Here is a 19,883-nt window from a genome sequence, read left to right as displayed (position 1 = left end):
GAAATGTACACTTGAAATCATTCTGTGCGGAATGAATTTATATAATAAATGTAACTTTCTGAATTGAAGTACTGAAATAAATTAACTTTTTGATCTAATTTATTGAGCTGTACTAGTAATATGTCCCCGTAGAGGTCTTTAAAAGACCAGGCAGAGCTGATCAGGGTCTGCTATGACCCAGCTGCTCTGCTCAAGAAACCCGGTGATCAGGTGGTCCCTTCCTGTATTCACTGAATATCAAGTCATCTCTATGTAGACATGAAAGGAGAACTCAGTGGCTGTAATAAACCGCTACCGTCCTCACCTCAGCTTTTCATGAGATCGGAATAACCTTTACAAGTGGTGTCTGGAGTAGGCTATATTGCACTTCTTTTTTTTTTTTTTTAGCCTCCATTCACTTCTGTGGGAGTTACGAAACATCATGGCATATCCCACTCAGCTGATTCTGGAGCTCCATGTGCCTCTGGCCACTGCTTACAAGGGTTATTTAGATCCCAGCCTTGAAGGGATGAGATGGGATTTACCTTTTTTCCAAGACTGTTTGTGTAATGTGTATGCTCTTTATTAAATAAATGAAATACTATTGACTTCTGCTTCTATAAAAAAAAATACTTTTAAAAATCACAGTAGTTTCTATAATTTCACAAACTTTTTTTCATAAAATAACTTGCTGCACATAAAACAAATATAAAAGCACAATTAAGCAGAACGCTCAAGCATTATATAACCTTCTCATTCTTCCTAGTTTCTGTGAGCTAATCTAATTTTGTATTTCAATTAGTAGGCTTGCCAGTAATAGTCCCCTGTAGAACTGCTTGTCGTGACTGGATTATCACAGCTCTTCTTTTTGGTCTAATGGGCCATATTCACACCCTTGTATCTGAAGCATTGCATAATAACATTCCTCACTATCCAATTCCTTGTGACTATTGCATCAACTGAAATGCCTAGTCATGAGCGGCACGCATGCAACACGACAGACCAGAGGGTCATTCTGGCATTCTCTGCACCCGTGACCTTGGATGTGACTGTAAGGGGGTATTCCGCTTTCACATTCTTCTAATGCATAAGGCTTCCAAGGCGTAAAGCGAGCCTTAAACACATCCACACACAACTCTACCGCCACCCGTCAGTATGGCCATTGGGACGGCCTAGTTTGAATCCCACAAGTACTTACAGGTTCCCACGGAGTTCTAGCATACAACAGGCAAGCCTCTTGCACACTAGCCTTCACTAGTAACACAAAAAAGCGGTAAGGTTACGGGGCTGTGGTTACGTTTAGAGCATTAAGGAGCGACTTAATACATATAAGATTTTAATATACGTGACGTGTAAGCCTGGCCCACTAAAGGTGCATTTAGATGGGTAGATTGTCGGGAATGAACGTTCCTGCGAACACTCGTTCCGACAATCTGCCCCTCTAAATGGGCAGCTGATCATCCGAAATACTCATCGGGTGAAATGATTGTTGGTGCATGCACATAAATGATAGTTTCTGGGCAGCAGATCGTACGGTACGGTCTAACAGTGGTCTGCTGCCCAGAAGCAATGCAGATGTATGAGGACAAGCAAATGCAAGTGTTCTCCTTCTAGTTTTTATTTATTTTTTTCCCCTTAAAAAAATCACCTACTGAAGTTATTGAGCGAAGTCTCACGCGACTTCGCAAATAACTAAACTTCGGCTCATCTGAGCCTGTACATTTTAGTACTGTACAGAGACTCATTTCTGTACAGTATCATTCCGAAGTTTTGAACGAAGCGACTTCGGATGTAGCATCTGAAGCGCTCTTCGCTAATCACTAAAACAAAGGTCAAGCAAAGACACACAACATTATAAGTATAATGCCATGTGCTCCTGCAAGGTGAGCAGTGTCCAGAACGGAGGATCATGCTCACACATGGAACGTGATTTCCTAACTGCACAAGCTCGTGTGAAACAGCCCTTAATCATATCACCAGATGTTGAGTAATCACATGCATTAAAAGTGACCAGCTATATGACAATTTTTGGTGGATTATTCCAAATATGAATTATGACTTTGGGTTTTCAAATATTGTTTGTCTTGTACAAAGGGCTGGCCCTTTTCACCCCATATGGTTTAGATAGATGAATAGCTCATGGTTACAGATCTCATCATCTCATTAGCAGGATTCTTTACCTGTGACGGGCTGTCCCTAAAGACGAGGACACCCATGAAGCTTGATTGACAAGGGCCAGCATCTGGGCCAGCCCTGCACTTGCCCTGCTGCTCCACGTTGTGGTGCAAGTTCAGATGCTCTGTGTAACAGCGGCTGCTGTCCACTGATGTTCACCTGCTTACCGCTGTGGTCCCAGGCTCCGTGTTCACGGTGATCTGCTGCTGGTGTTCTCATTCACCACTGCAGTCCTGGGCTCTGTTCTTGCAGGCATGGTTTGTTCTGGAATCCACCTCACTGTTTCCTCCCAATCCTGGCCACAGCATGCTTGCTGCTTGTTCCCTGTAGCACTTCCTTAAGGGCTGGCGCACATCACTTCCTGTGTTTTATGGGATACCTCATGTGACCTTGCTGACCAGTTCCTAACCCTCCTGCACCTATATAAGTGGTGCCTGAGCGTCAAGGTCCTTGTGTCCTGCAAAGGTTGCTGATATCTCTGCTTGTGTTCCTGGACTCTGCTACCTGCTTAACCCCCGCCTGCTTGCCTTGACTCTCCTGTTGCCGACCTGGATTGCCTAAACTGTACCTCTACCCTGACTTATTGCTTGTTTGACTTTGCCTCTGCCTCATCCTTTGGTCCCGCACTGTTGCTCCTGGTTTCGACTCAGCCTGCTGACTACATCTGTGTGTCTGGTACCTTGCTCTGGTACCTCCTGGTCCAGCTGCCTTGTGTGCCAATCCTCCTCAAGAGGTAGCGACCTGGTGTTCCCTTTGGGAAAGTCTATCCCCACTGTGGATACAGGGGTACTGTGAACAATGAGGTGTTGACTTGGACAATGCCTTTACAGGAGGTAGGACACGTGGCACAGTGGGTTCACTCCCGCTGGTTTGTGACGCACTGCTTCCTCCATTGGAGTAGCAACTGTTCGTGCGCTGCTATCCAGAAGTGTAGTGGTGCTTGTGCAGTCGCTGCTCAAGTTGTGGAGGCAGAGGCTCTGCGATTGTGTGGCTACTTGGAGCAGCAGGGCATGTGTGAGATCACAGGTGCAGAATCCTGATTGGTTCTTAAGAATTAATTTGCTCATCTTTACTCATATCACTTTAACACCCAGGTCATGGTTCTTCTCAAAGCACATCTTGTTTCTGTTGGTCGCTTGAACTACTTTAATTACCGTCCTGGAAATTAGATTACCACACCTCTGTGCACTAATATGCAATGGCATATGACAGGCGAGGCTAGTTACCATCACTGCATGCCATACTTGCCATACATTCTTAGTCACTGCTCAAGTTTTCCTGGTTAGACTCTATTTACTCAGCTGCATTGGTGACATCACATTAACACATGGCCATTGCAGCCAATCGCTGGCCTCATTTAGTGCACCGCTAGGGCCAGTGATTGGCTGCAGCGGTCACATGTGGTTAATCTTAGATTACCGTTGCAGCAGGGTAAATTGAGCCTGGCTGGGAGAACTGCAGTAGTGTTACATGATCCGCCAGGTAAGTATCAGTTCTTTACTGCAGGTGGATGTCACGGTCTCTCCTGGGACAGGGGTCAGAAGATCTAGGAGACTGGCTGCATGTGATGTGATCTGACACTTTGGTTTTACTCTTCTATGTTGTTGCTGGGTATTACTACACCCCTGGTCTCAGGTGTAGCTTAATTGGTAATTCCTACTCTATTTAGTCTGGTCTCACCCATCCTGCTATGTGGTTGATAGCTCCTTTTGGTTGTGAAGAGCTGGTGTGTGGTTCTCCTTTGAGTTCCTGCTCATCTGCATATTTTTGAGTTAAGTGTCTTTTCCCTCTTTGTTTGTGGTTTTCCCCTACCTTTTGGTATTGGGCCTGAGGGAGTCTCCTGTTACTTTAGCTGGGAAGGAACAGGTTATCTTTTGCCCTGACACTATTTCCAGGGTCCTTTAGGGTCAGATAGGGCCCTAGGTTCCAGCCTATGAACATTCCTACCATCAAGGTCTGTTCATACTTATAGTAATCAGGGCTTGGGTTAGGGATTCACTAGGTGGTGACTTTTCCCCCTTATCCTAGTTTCCATGCATAGTTCCTATTCCCTTCCCTCTTGTGGTTGGTGTAGGAGTTATCCTCCCACACTGCACCGTGACAGCGGACCCTGATGGATTTCCTGTTTCTTTTTGAAACTGGGCAGGCCCTTTAAAGTGTAACAATGCTAAAATTTAAATGACAGTCTCAAGTTTCAATTTAATCCATAAAAATTTACCATCTTAAGTTTTTTGTGCGAATTCTTTCTAATATCCAGTGTAGAAGAATAATAGCTGCTGCAGCGGAGATGATGGGTAATCGAAACTATGGGTCACAGTCACATATTTGACAAGCAGTGAAAGAATCAGTGTCCTTAGAACAGTTTTACAATTTTCTTGCTCAAGCACTAATACGTTGGATACAGTATGTAAAGTTGTCCATGCCAGTTGGTTAGGTTCTGTGTTTTTTGTTTTTACCAGCTGAATATCAATATAAATGTATTCTGTGCGGTGTATTATCTGAACTATTTTGTATCTTATCAGACAGCAATAAACTCCCTAGATTTCGGAAGGCTATGGTAGCAGTTGTCTGAAATATGCGGGCAACCTTGTAAAAGTCAATAAAATGCTGGAAGGCCCAATTTAATAAGGGTTTGGACATATCTGGCTCAGGTGGATTTTGTGTATGTTAAAGCTGGAAGATAGAGTTTAAATCCAACGTCTCGAGGGATATCAGCACCTGAAGTGATGGGCTACCTCTAGACCTCACAAATCAATGCCTTGCTTCTGGGTACTACAAAGTAGAACTGTAATATACATAGTGAAAATGAGCATGTAAGCAACAATCAACACTTGTTCTTAAATCTGTAAAAATGAATACAAAGCATGCATTGAATTATTTGGTCAATATATCTTTGAATACATGAAGATGTTAGGACCCAACTGAAGTATAAAGCGCTTGTTTACATCTGAGCTATATGGAGGGATTGTGTGCTTATCCTGCTGATTGTCTGATGGGCATGTAGTACTCTTGATTATGGTTTTCTTTTCTGGAGCATGAGTAAATTGGAGGATTTAGTCTCAAATTTGCTAAATAGCTTGATTGGAATCAGGAATCGGTAAAACCAGACGCTCAAGGTCGTCCTTGCACGTAACTGTCTTCATATAGAAAATTGCAGCAATTAGCAAATATACAGTGTATTTGGAAAGTCTTCAGACCCTTTCACTTTTTAAAATCTTATGTTGTGGCCCTTTGCTAAAATAAAATTTAAAAATTTCTCCTCGGCATTCTGCACTCAGTAGCTCATAATGAAAATGTGAAAACACAATGTTCGAAATCTCCCCCCCCCCCCCACCCTTTACTTAGGACTTAGTTATAGCGACGATTATAGCCTCCAATCCTCCAATGTTTTGGGGCATGATACCACAAGGTATGCACACCAGGATTTGGAGATTTTCTGCCATTCTTTCTTTTCTGCTGATCCTCTCGCTCTGTCTGATTGGATAGGGAGGGATGGTCTCTCCAGAGATATTCGATTGGGTTCAAGTCAGGGCCCTGGCTGGCTCGCTCAAGGACATTGAGTTGTCCCTAAGCCACTCCGGTGTTGTCTTGGCTGTTTGCTTTGGGTCATTGTCTTTGTCTTTTTGAAAGGTAACCCAGTCTAGTCTCAAGAGCACTCTTGAGCAAGTTTTCATTAAGAAAATCTCCACACTTTGCGCCGTTCAGCTTTCCCTAAATTCTGACCAGTCTCCCTTTCCCAGCCTCTGAAAAACACCCTCACAACATGATGCTGACCCCACCATGCTTATTGTAGGGCTAGTATTGGGCAGTGCCTAGTTTCCTTAAAACATGCCACTTAGAATTGAGGCCAAAATGTTCAATCTTGGTTTAATTAGACCAGAGAATCTTGTTTCTCAGCCTGACAGTCCATTATGGGCTTTTTGCAAACTTTCATGTGCCTTTTTACTTAGGAGAGGTTTCTTTCCACTCTGACTTGGAGCCCAGTTTGGTTTCCGGTTTGCTGTTGTGATATTTCACTTTATGGAAGTTTTTTTTTAAATCTGCACAAAGGATCTTTGGATCTTATCCAGAGTGACCATTGGGCTCTTGGTCACCTCTTGCCAACGCCCTTTTCCTCGAATTCTTAGTTGTGTGGGGCAGCCAGCGCTATAAAGAATCCTTTGTTGTTCCTCGTTTTTTCATCCTTACTAGATGGGACAAAAACTACAAAGGTACTGTTATAATTGTGTGTGTGCATTTGTGCAAGGTACTGTTATATTTGTGTTTGTGTGCTAGAACATGAAAACCTGGTTACACACTCCCTTTAATCTCTATCAGTGATAAAGTGGATGGGATTGAGAGTGCAGTGTCAGTTTTTGCTGGTGACCTAAAAAAGTATAGGGTACTTAATGGGATATTCCAATGTTTTTTTTCCTTATTTCCTGTTTCTTGCCCCCTTAATGTAAATAACAACTAATACTTATAACATTTTGCCCACCGGGCTGGCATCAAATGATGCCCAAGTCACTACCTGGATCGTTCACGTTATCCTAGCCGTTATAACCCAAAATGAACCTGTCAGTCATATCAGACAATATATTCATGACCTGCTCCCTGCGCTCCTTCACCACAGCACGGGTATGAGATTGAATTACTTGTTAGTAGTGTGGGAGCAAAGAATACTATACCACCCCCTAACCGGGTCGCCTGCAGTCATGCAGCTTCAGGCGCTGGCTGCTGATCTCATGTTATTTCATAATGTGACAAAATTATTATGGGTCCTGCACCTCCTAATAATTGGTTGCATCTTTTGCCAGTGGGCTTTTTACCAAGACTGACACATAAAATGCCATTCTTTAGTGCACTAATTAACAAAAAAAAATAAAAAAAAATAACCCCACAAGATCGAAATGTTAGATTCCTGCAAAACTCGACATGCAGGTATGTATCAGGCAGATGTGTAACTAATTGCAAGTGTAGTCTGATTAGACACTGGGCCTTTGAAGAAGGGAGTGTAAAATTGCTGCACCCACTGCCTTGTAAAAAGTATCTCAGAGGCTACTTTGGGGTAGTGTAGTTCTTGGTAAGAGATTGTTGACTGCTAGACATGCCTCTGAGACACATGAAGATTTTGTTGACAGACTGTGAGAGGGGGTGGATTATTGGACTGAGAGAAGCTGTATGATCATTTTAATTAACTGCCTGCCGCTTGGGTTGTCCTAACCTAGCAGTGTTGAGAGCAGTGGTTAAGGCTACTTTCACATTTGCGTTCGGGGCTCCGCTTGTGAGTTCTGTTTAAAGGCTCTCACAAGCAGCCCCGAACGCATCCGCCCAGCCCTAATGCATCAGTCTGGCAGCGTTTGGCCTCCACTCAACAGGCGGACACCTGAACGCTGCTTGCAGCGTTCTGGTGTCCGCCTGGCCGTGCGGAGGCAAACGGATCCGTCCAGACTTACCATGTAAGTCAATGGGGACGGATCCGTTTGAATTTGACACAATATGGCTCAATTTTCAAACTGATCCGTCCCCCATTGACTTTCAATGTAAAGTCTGGACGGATCCGTCTAAAGCTACTTTCACACTTAGAATTTTTCTACAATATAATGCAGACGGATCCGTTCTGAACGGATCCCATCGTCTGCATTATATGAGCGGATCGGTCTGTGCAGACCCCAGACGGATCCGCTCTGAACACAAGTGTTAAAGTAGCCTAAGTGAGGGCACACATGGTGAAAAGACTCTGGATGGCCCAGACAGACTACCAGTTGAGAGGATTGTTTTGTCCACCAAGAAGCATGAGCTGCTTCCACAGTTTCATTGTCCATCATGTGATCAAGGGACCTGGACTGCTATGGACGTGAACTAGATCATCTTTAGCCATTATGAGTATGGAGGTCACATGGGGAGCGTTTCAATCCTGCTGGTGTCTGGGGAGCCAACGTATGACAGCTGGTCACCACTAGTAGTGATATGTGCAGGACATTTGGTGGCCACGTTTATTGCTTCCCGTGGCAGGGCTTCCAACTGGCTTTTTTCAGTGGGATAATGCTTGCCCACGCACAGCAAGGGTTTCCCGTGAATGTCTCCACCAGATTGCAACCCTTCCTTGTCCTGTCCGGTTGCAAGATTTATTTCCAATGGGACATCAGGGGATGAACTGGGGCGCCAGCTTCTGTAACGCACGAGTGTGAAGTATCTAAAGGCAAAGCAGCATCTGTGGGCAAATGTGCTGCAGAATGCCATACAGAGCCTGTATACTAATATGACCAACCATATCTCATCTTGTATCCAGGCAAGATGCAGCCCAACAATGTCCTAGAGCCTCCTTTCCATTGTACTATTTTAATAGTACCATTGTACTACTAGTATCCTTTCTCTCTAATATTCTAATCACTTAGGGTACTTTCACACTTGCGGCAGAGGATTCCGGCAAGCAGTCAGTCGCCGGAACTGCCTGCCGCATCCGTCAAAACACATGCAAAATGATGGCATTTGTCATACGGATCAGGATGATAAAGGTGATTAAATATTGATCTTAGGAAAAACCCTTTAAAGAGGACCTTTCACCAGAATTAAACTTCTAAAGTAACTATACAGGCATGTAGAGCGGTGCCCAGGGACCCCCCCTGCACTTACTGTTATACCTGGGCGCCGCTCGGTTCTCCCGGTATAGCCTCCGGTATCTTTACAGTTAGGCTCCACCCAGGGAAACCTGCCGGCGCCTCCTTCTCCCATGCTGCAGCTACTTTAGAAGTTTAATTCTGGTGAAAGGTCCTCTTTAAACCTCCTAAAATCACTGCAACAGTGACCTTAGTAGTGCCGACCCCTCAGAGCAACAGTGACCTCAGCTAAATGTAAAATCGTCTTAATTTTCCATTTATGCATGGAAGACAGTTCTAGAGCACTAGTAATGGTTTTCATGCATAAATAGCAACCTCTTAATGTTATGTAGACCTTCGTATTAACTATTTGAATTACTGTAACTTTCGTACTCATCGGCTGAAAATGCTCCTCAAAAATGGTAAGAGGAGTATTTTTACTCTTCCAGAAAAAATGTAGCGCGACCTCTGTGTGGAAGTACCCTAACACTCACACATACAAAGTCTTTCATTTCCAACAACTCCTTTTTGGATTTTTTTAATTTTAATTTTTTTTTTTTTTTGCTTTTAGTTTCTCCCTGTATATTTTGTGTACAACTATTCTGGTTTGGAAAGAATAAAAAAAAGTACAAAAAAATAATTTGGAAGTCATGCAGGTTGTTTTGGTTATTAGAACTTGGTACAGTTTAAAGCTGGCTATTGGATGATTTGTTTTTAGAGGAATCAAGGTCAACCTGACCTCCTCCTATTTTTCACATAATGTTGCAGTAGTGATAAAAGCTTCTTCAACTATTTTTAGTGCTGGAAGATTGAAAACACGCTGTTGTATGTTTTTAGAGGTTTATTATTATTTTTTATAACTGCTTAACTACTCCAGTCAGTCATATCATAACTTGGTTATTGAAATAATGGCGTGGTTTTACATTAGTAACATGTATGGGTTGTTCACTCCTGTGAAATTTATACTGGGCAGCAGGCACAGTGCAAGGCTGAAGGAAGAAACCGATAATAAGCGGGTGCCTCTATGTGAAATCGGAGGCGCACAGAAGTTACATTTGAGCCTGTAGGCCGTTATAGATCTGTACCTTACGACTGTTATATGCCCTTTTGCACGAGGCTTGGCCCCTTACATGGCAGCAAGTAAACCTGACTGATTATATAATGGTTTCACTTTTTCAAGGGATTCTCTGGGATTTTCATATTGCTGGCCTATCCTCAGGGTAGGTCAGGGCACAGCAACATCTGGCTTGAAATTACAACTCCCAGCATGCTCCATTAACTTCTATGGGAGTTCCGAGAACAGCCAAGCATGGGTGCATACTGGATGTTGTAGTTTAACCACAGCTGGAGTGCGGCGGCCTGCTGATCCCTGGGATAGGTCATCAGTATGAATTTGGCGCGGCCGACTACCAGCACCCGTGCCAGCTGTTTGCGGAAGTGGCAGCACTCACATTTAGTTCTAGTGAGCTCCACAGCTTCCTCAAAGCTTACCAAGCACAGTGCCTTCTATTGGATACTATTGGTATTGCATCTCTGCCTCATTCAAAGTAATTTCACTGAATCCTACACATAATGTATAATCCAGTAGGTCTATAGAAAAGTAATTGCTTAAGAATTGGGGAAACCCTACTCTAAAATATCCTTTTTTTTTTTTATTAACATACATTAAAACCCACTCTCCTAGGACTTTAAATTAACATGGAAAACTATTTTATGGGAAGGATTAGCTGGGAAGGATTAGCAGAGATACCCAGATATTATTACAAATAGTGATTTCTATTTTTGCGGTCACTCAGTTTGATGTTTCCATAGAGTTGTGGCTCTTGATATAGATTGACAACTTTCTTAAAACGTGAAGCATTTCACCAGCTCTCCTGGTACGCGAGGATTCTCGGCCTGGGATACTTTCTCTTTCATCTCAGAAAGTCAGTGGAGGTATTGATGAAGGAGGTTCAGACAGTGGCCATCAATATCAAAATCCCGGAGAACCCCTTTAATAGAAGGTTTGATAAAATCACTTATGTGTTAAACTGTTAGTTCATGTTTGTTTTTTGTGCAAAACAGTTGTTTTTTTTTTTTTGTCGTTAAGGGTCCATTCACACGTCCACAAATGACTTGCGGTCTGCAAATTGCAGATCTGCAAAACACTGACCACAGCCATGTGCGTTCTGAGTTTTGCAGACCGTGCATGGCCGCCCCTGTGATAGAAATGCCTATTCTTGTCCGTGGCTGCGGACAAGGATAGAACATGCGCTATCTTTTTGCGGGGGCCGCGGAAAGGAACTAAGGATGCGAACAGCACACTGTGTGCTGTCAACATCTTTTGCAGCCCCATTGAAATGAATGGGTCCGCACTCTTTCCGCAAAATTGAGGAACAGATGCGCACCCATTCATATGGACGTGTGAATTGACCATTACTGTAAGGGTGGCTGTAGGCTCTACAGATACGGTTATTGCCTTAAAGGAGTTTTCTGGGATTGAAATTTTCATGACCTCGGGATAGGTCCTCAATATCTGATCAGTGGGGGTCTAAATCTAGGCACCCCTGTTAATCAGCTGTTTTAATGTGGGTCACGTGGCCGCTGCATCCAGTGGCTGGCTGAGGCAGTGACATGTCTCCTGTGTGTCACATGACCCAGTGACTTGTCACGTGAGGGACACTCCACCACTGTTCCATTCCATTTATGGGGCTGCTGGTGATATCAAAGTGCTTGTAGCTGCAGACAAGAATAGGCATTTCTATAGGGGTGTCGGGCGGGTGTGTTGCGGATCCGCAGCACACCACGCGAACGTGTGAATAGAGCCATTAGCATGGTCTGGCAGAAAAATGTCCTCCCAAGGTGAACATCCCATTAAGGAAATAGTCTGTGCTCCACCCAAAATAATAGAGGAACCACAGTCTTTATTAATGATCTTAAGCGCTTCATGATTTGTGACATTTTGTTAAACCTATAGAAGGTCTGTAGAAAATCTGGAAGCTTCTTTGTACTTTGTGTATGCAGAGTGGATGGGTTATTTCAGGAGAACATGCTCGTCTGTTTTGCTGCCTTGGAAAGTGTCCAGCTGGTTCTGCTTATATAGATTATTTAGATAAAGATCATTTATTTGATCCTGCAGAGGAGGATTTTAAACTTGTAGAGCTTGCTGCCCTAATGTCTGCACGAAAGCACAAAGTGGTTCGAGGAGAAAGTGAATGTTTTGCTCATGAATCTGCAAATGGCTGGATCTTTAATCACTATGGTTTTGCATGACATTTGCATGCTGGCTTTTTACAATCTTTTTTTGATTGGCAGTAAACTGAAAAACAGCATAATTCCACTGAGACAGGTCTGTTGCAAACAAATGTGAGAATGGGGTTTTGTAATCACGCCCATTATGAACAATTGGCCTACAGTGCATGAATTTCCTGTAAAAGTATGATTACGTAAAGCAATCGCCTTATTTTACTATACACTTGTCCTCCTTAAAGGGGTTGTCCCATTACAACAACTTATCACCTGTACACAGAATAAAGGCATTGCTTTTGTTGCCCCATTTTTCTTTTGTTCCCCTGTTCCATTCCATCTATGGGGCTGCCGGTGATATCCAAGCGCTTGCAGTTTGCTATCTCAGGAGGTCCCAGAGTAGAATGGAGCTGCAGACTCGCATGCGAGTCTGCCACTCCATTCATATAGGGCAACAGGGGCCCCCGTTCTTGTGATCAGTTCATGAACGAGTGATCAGACCCCCACCCCCAGTGATCTCATGGATAGGGGATAATTTGTTGTAATGGGTCAACTGCCTAAGAAGTCACAAGGAGGCTGACTTCCCTCGGTGAGTGTTGTGGACATCCTCTGTGACGTGGCATAGTTCTGTAAGGGGCTGCTGTCTCCATCTTTTGGCAATGTTTAATCCTGTTATTTGCCCCCATCTTTATAAGGGGTTTACATGTAGGTGTTTGCTGGCGTTTTCCCCCACTTTTGTGTTTTTCAGGATATCTTTTACACGTGCAGTTTAACTCCAATTTATTAAGAGTCTTATAAATTAGGTACAACTCACGCCAGCGCAGGCAGATGGATATGCCAGTCTTAATAAATGCCCCTCACGGTTGGCAAAAAAGTGACTGGAAACACAAGTGGCCCAATAAATGCTTTTGCAAAATGTGCCAGACAAAATTTGGGTGTAGAAAACCTAATAGAGGTGGAACCATTTTAGAATCCTAAACACTGGATGATGGTTAAATGGTAGCCAGTTTCAAAACTGTAATATTTTTATGTATTTTTTTATAAATATAGATGGTGAGGAGGAAAGTAAAATATATAGAAAGTCTAACATAAACTTGATTTAAAATGTCTTTTTCAGAACTATAAGTAGCCGTTTAAATTTTCATTATTTCAGTATGTACCTTTTTGCACTGTTCACTTGAAATGTGTTCATTGTGTTCCCACTCCACAGAATCTGTTCTTTTTCTTGAATATCAAGTTACATTTTATTTTATTTTTCTCTTAATTTCATTTTTGCTGTTTTCTTTGTATTGGAATGAGCACTTTTCTGCAGACTTCATAAAGAAACCTAATTTCTTAGCTTCAGTTATTGAACCATATTTATAAGTTCTAAAACATTGTTGAAAGAATATATTTTCTGTCAACTAAACTGTGCTTTTCTACCCCTGCAGAGCATGCCGAACTGGCAGATTTGTGGCTACTGAATAGTTGTACTGTGAAGAGTCCAGCTGAGGACCATTTCAGAAATTCCATTAAGTGAGTGGTTATATTTCTTTTTTAATAATGTAAATGTCCTCCCTTTTACTATATATATTTTTAAAGTAAATATGTTCAATTTTCTCTGCTGTTACTTTTGTTTTTCTAGTCCTGATTGCCATATAAACTAAGTAACTATATGTATTTTGAGTCCTCACTAGATGAGGCCATCATAGCTGAGAAGTAACTATTTTATATTGAATATCTTGTCCAGTGCTGCACCTTTGTTTGGATGCTGCTAGGACTTGGAGTGGGCAGGATTACTATGTAAAGAACTACTTTTCCCATGATTCTTCTCCCCGCGTGCACATCACTTTTATTTACAGCTTCCTTTGTGACACTCTAGTACAAGGTATAACATAGTTCTGTTATCACAGTCTTCACACACAATACAGATCTGCTACTGAAACTGAATGTGAAACATGGTCCCTCCAGAGACACAGGGTGAGAGCCAGGGAGCAGTGGAGATAGGTAGACATGTAAGGTTACTTTCACACATGCAGCACAGCAATCCGCAGGCTAAAAAACCAAAAACTGTAGCGTGTGGCAATTGTTGACCGGCTGAATCCCTACTGGTTTCCATTATAGTCAATGAGGTTCGGCATGCACGGAACACTATTCAGCTATACTTAATCCAGGGAACTTTAGAAGGATGTTCTCTGCTGGATCCGCCTGCTAGATTGCTTTGCCACATGTGTTAAACTATCCTAATGTGTGATGTCCCATAGGATAGGTCATCAATACAAACAGGCTGTTTACCTCCTTAAGGACCCCCGCCGTACATGTACGGCACTGGGGGACATCACTTAAGTACAAACGCTGTACATGTAGGGTGGGCTGATCCGGTAGGTGCTGCGCCCATCTGATGCCGGTGTATTAACCCCTTGTATGCTGCGGTCAAAGCTGACCGCGGCATGCAGAGGGTATGGGTGCCTTCCGCATCTCAATCAGGTCTCCTTGCTGCAGTGGCGGGGACCCAATGGCAGAGAAGGCAAGCACGATGTCTTCCATAGGCATCGTGGCTTGCCTTCTATGGAAGCCTGTGAGATCCAGCCTTTAGGCTGGGTCTCACAGGCAGGCTGTCGGCATACAAGCTGACATACAATGTATTACAATACAGGATGTATTGTAATATCTTGCAGAGGGGATCAGACCCCAGAAGTTGAAGTCCCAGAGTTGGACAGTGTTTTTCATAATAAATAAAACGCATAAAATAGAAAACCAGACAGATTGGATATTGCCGCGTCCGTAACGACCTGGCTCTAAAAAAAATCAATAAAAAAAAAATCACATGATCCACCCCAGCACCTGAACGCTGTAGAATTTCTTTTAACAAAAACTGTACTAAAACAATTTTTTTTTTTTGGTCACCTTACATCACAAAGTGCAACACCAAGCGATATGTCCCCCCAACATAGTACCAATCAAACCGTCACCTTATCACACAAAAAAGGAGCCCCTACATAAAACAGTCGGGCAAAAAATAAAAAAACTATGGCTCTCAGAATATGGAGACACTAAAAAAATTTTTTTTTCCCAAAAATGCTGTTATTGTGTAAAACTTAAATAAATAAAAAAGTATACATATTGGGTATTACCGCGTCTGTAACAACCTGCGGTATAAAAATATCATATGGCCTAACCCCTCAGGTGAACACTATACAAAAAATAATAATAAAAGCTGTCAAAAAAAACCAAGCAATCAAAAAGTCTTATGCACCCTTAAAATAGTACCAATCAGTCATCTCATGCAAAAAAAAGAGCCCCTACATAAGACAGTTGTTAAAAAAAAAAACAATGGCTTTCAAAATATGGAGACACCATATTTTTTTTTTTTTCCGTAAATGCATTATTATGTAAAACTGAAACAACCAACCAAATAAAGTAGTCATATTTGGTTTTGGCGCGTCTATAACATCCTGCTGTATAAAAATGGCACATGCTCTAAGGCTACTTTCACACTGTTGTTTCTGGATCCACGTGTGAGATCCGTTTCAGAGCTCTCACAAGCGGCCCATAATTGATCATTTCAGCCCCAATGCATTCTGAATGGATAAGGATCTGTTTAGAATGCATCAATTTGGCTGTGTTTGGTCTCCATTGCATTTTTTAGACTGTCACTAAAACACATCTTGCAGCGTTTTGGTGACGGTCTGACTATGCAGAGCCAAACGGATCTGTCCTGACTTACAATGTAAGTCAATTGGGACGGATCCGTTTCTCACTGACACAATTTTGAATGAATAATGCAAACTAATCCGTTAACGGATACAAGCGTTTGCATTATTGGTGCGGATCAGTCTGTGGAGATAAAAGACGGATCTGCACCAAACATGTGTGAAAGTAGCCTAACCTGTCAGATGAACATTGTAAATAAAAAACAAAAACTGTGCCAAAACAGCTATTTTGTTACCTTACCTAACAAAAAGTGTAATATAGAGCAACCAAAAATCATATGTACCCTAAAATAGTACCAACAAAACTGCCACCTTATCCCGCAGTTTCCAAAATTGGGTAACTTTTTTGGGGAGTTTCTACTCTAGTGGTGCATCAGGGGGTCAGCAAATGTGATGTGGCAACTTTAAAATTATCCCAGTGAAATCTGCCCTCCAAAAACCACATGGCGCTCCTTTACTTCTGTGTTCTGCCGTGTGCCCGTACAGCAGTTAACTATCACAAATGGGGTGTTTCTGTAAACGTACAGAATCGGAGTAATAAAATATTGAGTTTTGTTTGGCTGTTAACCCTTGCTTTGTTAGCGGTAAAAAATGTATTAAAATGGAAAATCTACAAAAAAAGTGGAATTCTGAAATTTAATTTTACTTTTTCCTTTAATTCTTGTGGAACACCTAAAGGGTTAGCAATGTTTGTAAAATCAGTTTTGAATACCTTTGAGGGGTGTGGCTTCTATAATAGGGCCATTTATGGGTGGTTTCTATTATGTAAGCCTCACAGTGACTTCAGTAAGTATGTAAGAAAAATTTAAAAAACCTACTTTGTAAGGACCAGTTCAGTCCTTACAAAGTAGGTTTTGGAAATGTTTCTTAATTTTAAGATTTACTTCTAATCCTAATAACGTCCCATAAAATGTAATTTACAAAATGATCCAAACTTGAAGTAGCCATATGGGAAATGTAAAGTAGTAATTTTAGGAGGTATCCCCATCTGTTTTAAAAGCAGAAATAATGGAATATTTTGACTCCGATTTACCTCTGTCATGAAGTACAATATGTGATGATAAAACAATCTCATAATGGCTTGGATAAGTAAGAGTTTTAAAATTATCACCACATAAAGTGACACATGTCAGATTTGCACAAAATGGCCTGGTCCTTAAGGAGAAAATGGCAGGGTCCTTAAGAGGGTAAAGGGTATTCTCAACACGCAGTTTCCTACTTGCCTGCTCCCGGCTCGCTGTCCACTGGGGCGGGCTCCATCTTGATTGAAGTCTTCTGGCTGGGCCGCACACTGAACTGAATGCGCATGCCCAAGGCCCCACATGCGCCCTGGTGACTTCTTCCTGGCAAGTATACTACACTGGCCAAGAAGAAATCACCATGGCATATGCGCGGCCTCGGCGCGCGCTTTCGGGACTGCGCGCGGCCCCCCGGGAGTAGAGAAGTCGTCTACTCAAGCGCGGCCACTGCGATTCCTCAGAAGAGCTGTGGCCGTAAGTACCCAGGGGAGATGGAAGAAAACAGTCAGGTCAGTATATGTTTTTCTTCTAAGGGGTGGGAATTGGTTAATTAAATATATTTAGAAAAAATGATCACTGTTAAATCATTAACAGATTTAAGTGATCATTAAGATGGGAATACCCCTTTAAGGTTGCCATACAGATTAGTGTATTGTTGTCAGAATTCACAGAAAACAGCAATTACGTTTGAAGCTGTATATGTATGGGGAGCTCCCAGCTCTCACTTTTGGATGATGTGAGGGCAGAGAAAGTTTGTTCAAATTGTTTTTTGCCTGGTCCTCTTGATCTCCTGGGATAGAAGCTACTGCCATAGGTTTCGGACAGGGGTTTCTCTCTCCCAATTGAGAACACATCATGCTTGGCTAAGCATATACAGTACAGACCAAAAGTTTGGACACACCTTCTCATTCAAAGAGTTTTCTTTATGACTATGAAAATTGTAGATTCACACTGAAGGCATCAAAACTATGAATTAACACATGTGGAATTATATACATAACAAAAAAGTGTGAAACAACTGAAAATATGTCATATTCTAGGTTCTTCAAAATAGCCACCTTTTGCTTTGATTACTGCTTTGCACACTCTTGGCATTCTCTTGTGGAGCTTCAAGAGGTAGTCACCTGAAATAATGTTCCAACAGTCTTGAAGGAGTTCCCAGAGATGCTTAGCACTTGTTGGCCCTCTTGCCTTCACTCTGCGGTCCAGCTCACCCCAAACATCTCGATTTGGGTTCAGGTCCGGTGACTGTGGAGGCCAGGTCATCTGGCGCAGCACCCCATCACTCTCCTTCATGGTCAAATAGTCCTTACACAGCCTGGAGGTGTGTTTGGGGTCATTGTCCTGTTGAAAAATAAATGATGGTCCAACTAAACGCAAACCGGATGGAATAGCATGCCCCGCTGCAAGATGCTGTGGTAGCCATGCTGGTTCAGTATGCCTTCAATTTTGAATAAATCCCCAACAGTGTCACCAGCAAAGCACCCCCACACCATCGCACCTCCTCCTCCATGCTTCACGGTGGGAACCAGGCATGTAGAGTCCATCCGTTCACCTTTTCTGCATCGCACAAAGACACGTGGTTGGAACCAAAGATCACAAATTTGGACTTATCCGACCAAAGCACAGATTTCCACTGGTCTAATGTCCATTCCTTGTGTTCTTTTAGCCCAAACAAGTCTCTTCTGCTTGTTGCCTGTCCTTAGCAGTGGTTTCCTAGCAGATATTCTACCATGAAGGCCTGATTCACACAGTCTCCTCTTAACAGTTGTTCTAGAGATGTGTCTGCTGCTAGAACTTTGTGTGGCATTGACCTGGTCTCTAATCTGAGCTGCTGTTAACCTGCAATTTCTGAGGCTGGTGACTCGGAAGAACTTATCCTCCGCAGGTGACTCTTGGTCTTCCTTTCCTGGGGCGGTCCGCATGTGAGCCAGTTTCTTTGTAGCGCTTGATGGTTTTTGTGACTGCACTTGGGGGCACTTTCAAAGTTTTCCCAATTTTTAAGACTGGCCTTCATTTCTTAAAGTAATGATGGCCACTAGTTTTTCTTTACTTAGCTGCTTTTCTTCTTGCCATAATACAAATTCTAACGGTCTATTCGGTAGGACTATCAGCTGTGTATCCACCTGACTTCTCCACAACGCAACTGATGGTCCCAACCCCATTTATAAGGCAAGAAATCCCACTTATTAAACCTGACAGGGCACACCTGTGAAGTGAAAACCATTTCAGGTGACTACCTCTTGAAGCTCCTCAGGAGAATGCCAAGAGTGTGCAAAGCAGTAATCAAAGCAAAAGGTGGCTACTTTTAAGAACCTAGAATATTGCATATTTTCAGTTGTTTCACACTTTTTTTTATGTATATAATTCCACATGTTAATTCATAGTTTTGATGCCTTCAGTGTGAATCTACAATTTTCATAGTCATGAAAATAAAGAAAACTCTTTGAATGAGAAGGTGTGTCCAAACTTTTGGTCTGTACTGTATGTTCTGAGAAAATCAAGACCAAAGGTAGTTTGGGAGAGGAATAGAACAGAAATTATTAAAGGGAGTCTGTCAGTATAGTTAATGTAAAGCTGTTCAGGTTTGGGCAGGGGACGAGGTAATATAGACCTTTGTCCCTACTTTTAATCTGCAGAGTCCTGAAGAAAAAAAATCTCTGCTGTGCTGTTTAATGTGCCTGGATAACCACTTTAAAGTGGTAGAAAATCCCACTTTAAATCCCAAAAATCCCACTTCTGCATACTCAAATTTAGGTGTCTGCACTTAGAATTTGTCTAAAAATTAGCACATGTGACACAACTGTGGATTCTACACTTTTTCCAACTTGCCTAAAAAGGTGTGCTTGGCAGGAAAGGCAGTGCGCCTAATTGCATCTTAATTCTGTTGTAACATTCTGTTTCACGGTAAGCCAACCAATAGTTGTTATAGAGTTAAGGCCCCTTTACACTGTTCAATTAAGCAGAGGACTGGCTGGAAGGAAGCATTCCTGTTCGATAATTGCTTGCTGGTCAGTGAATGAAACCGCTATGTTTAGATTCAGCAATCTCCTCCATGGTGTGGGGAGGAGCGATTGCTAATGCTATAGCGCAGGCATGCTCAACCTGCGGCCCTCCAGCTGTTGCAAAACTACAACTCCTAGCATGCCTGAACAGCTTACAGCTATCAACCTACAGCAGCGCATTTTGGGAGTTGTAGTTTTGCAACAGATGTA

At 42.5% G+C, this 19,883-nt stretch overlaps 1 protein-coding gene across 3 annotated transcripts in view; it reads left to right on the top strand.

The window, feature by feature from the left end:
* CDKAL1 (CDK5 regulatory subunit associated protein 1 like 1) overlaps positions 1–19,883 on the top strand; it is a 908,375-nt gene that overhangs the window by 104,013 nt on the left and 784,479 nt on the right. For all 3 annotated transcript variants that reach the window (XM_044293876.1, XM_044293878.1, XM_044293877.1), the window contains one exon: positions 13,388–13,472. In XM_044293876.1, coding sequence (XP_044149811.1) covers positions 13,388–13,472 — 85 coding nt within the window. The remainder of the gene's footprint in view (positions 1–13,387; positions 13,473–19,883) is intronic.

This window comes from Bufo gargarizans, chromosome 5 (genome assembly GCF_014858855.1).
Source record: "Bufo gargarizans isolate SCDJY-AF-19 chromosome 5, ASM1485885v1, whole genome shotgun sequence".
Classification (NCBI taxonomy): Eukaryota; Metazoa; Chordata; class Amphibia; order Anura; family Bufonidae; genus Bufo; species Bufo gargarizans.
This window is presented reverse-complemented; position numbering and strand designations above follow the sequence as displayed.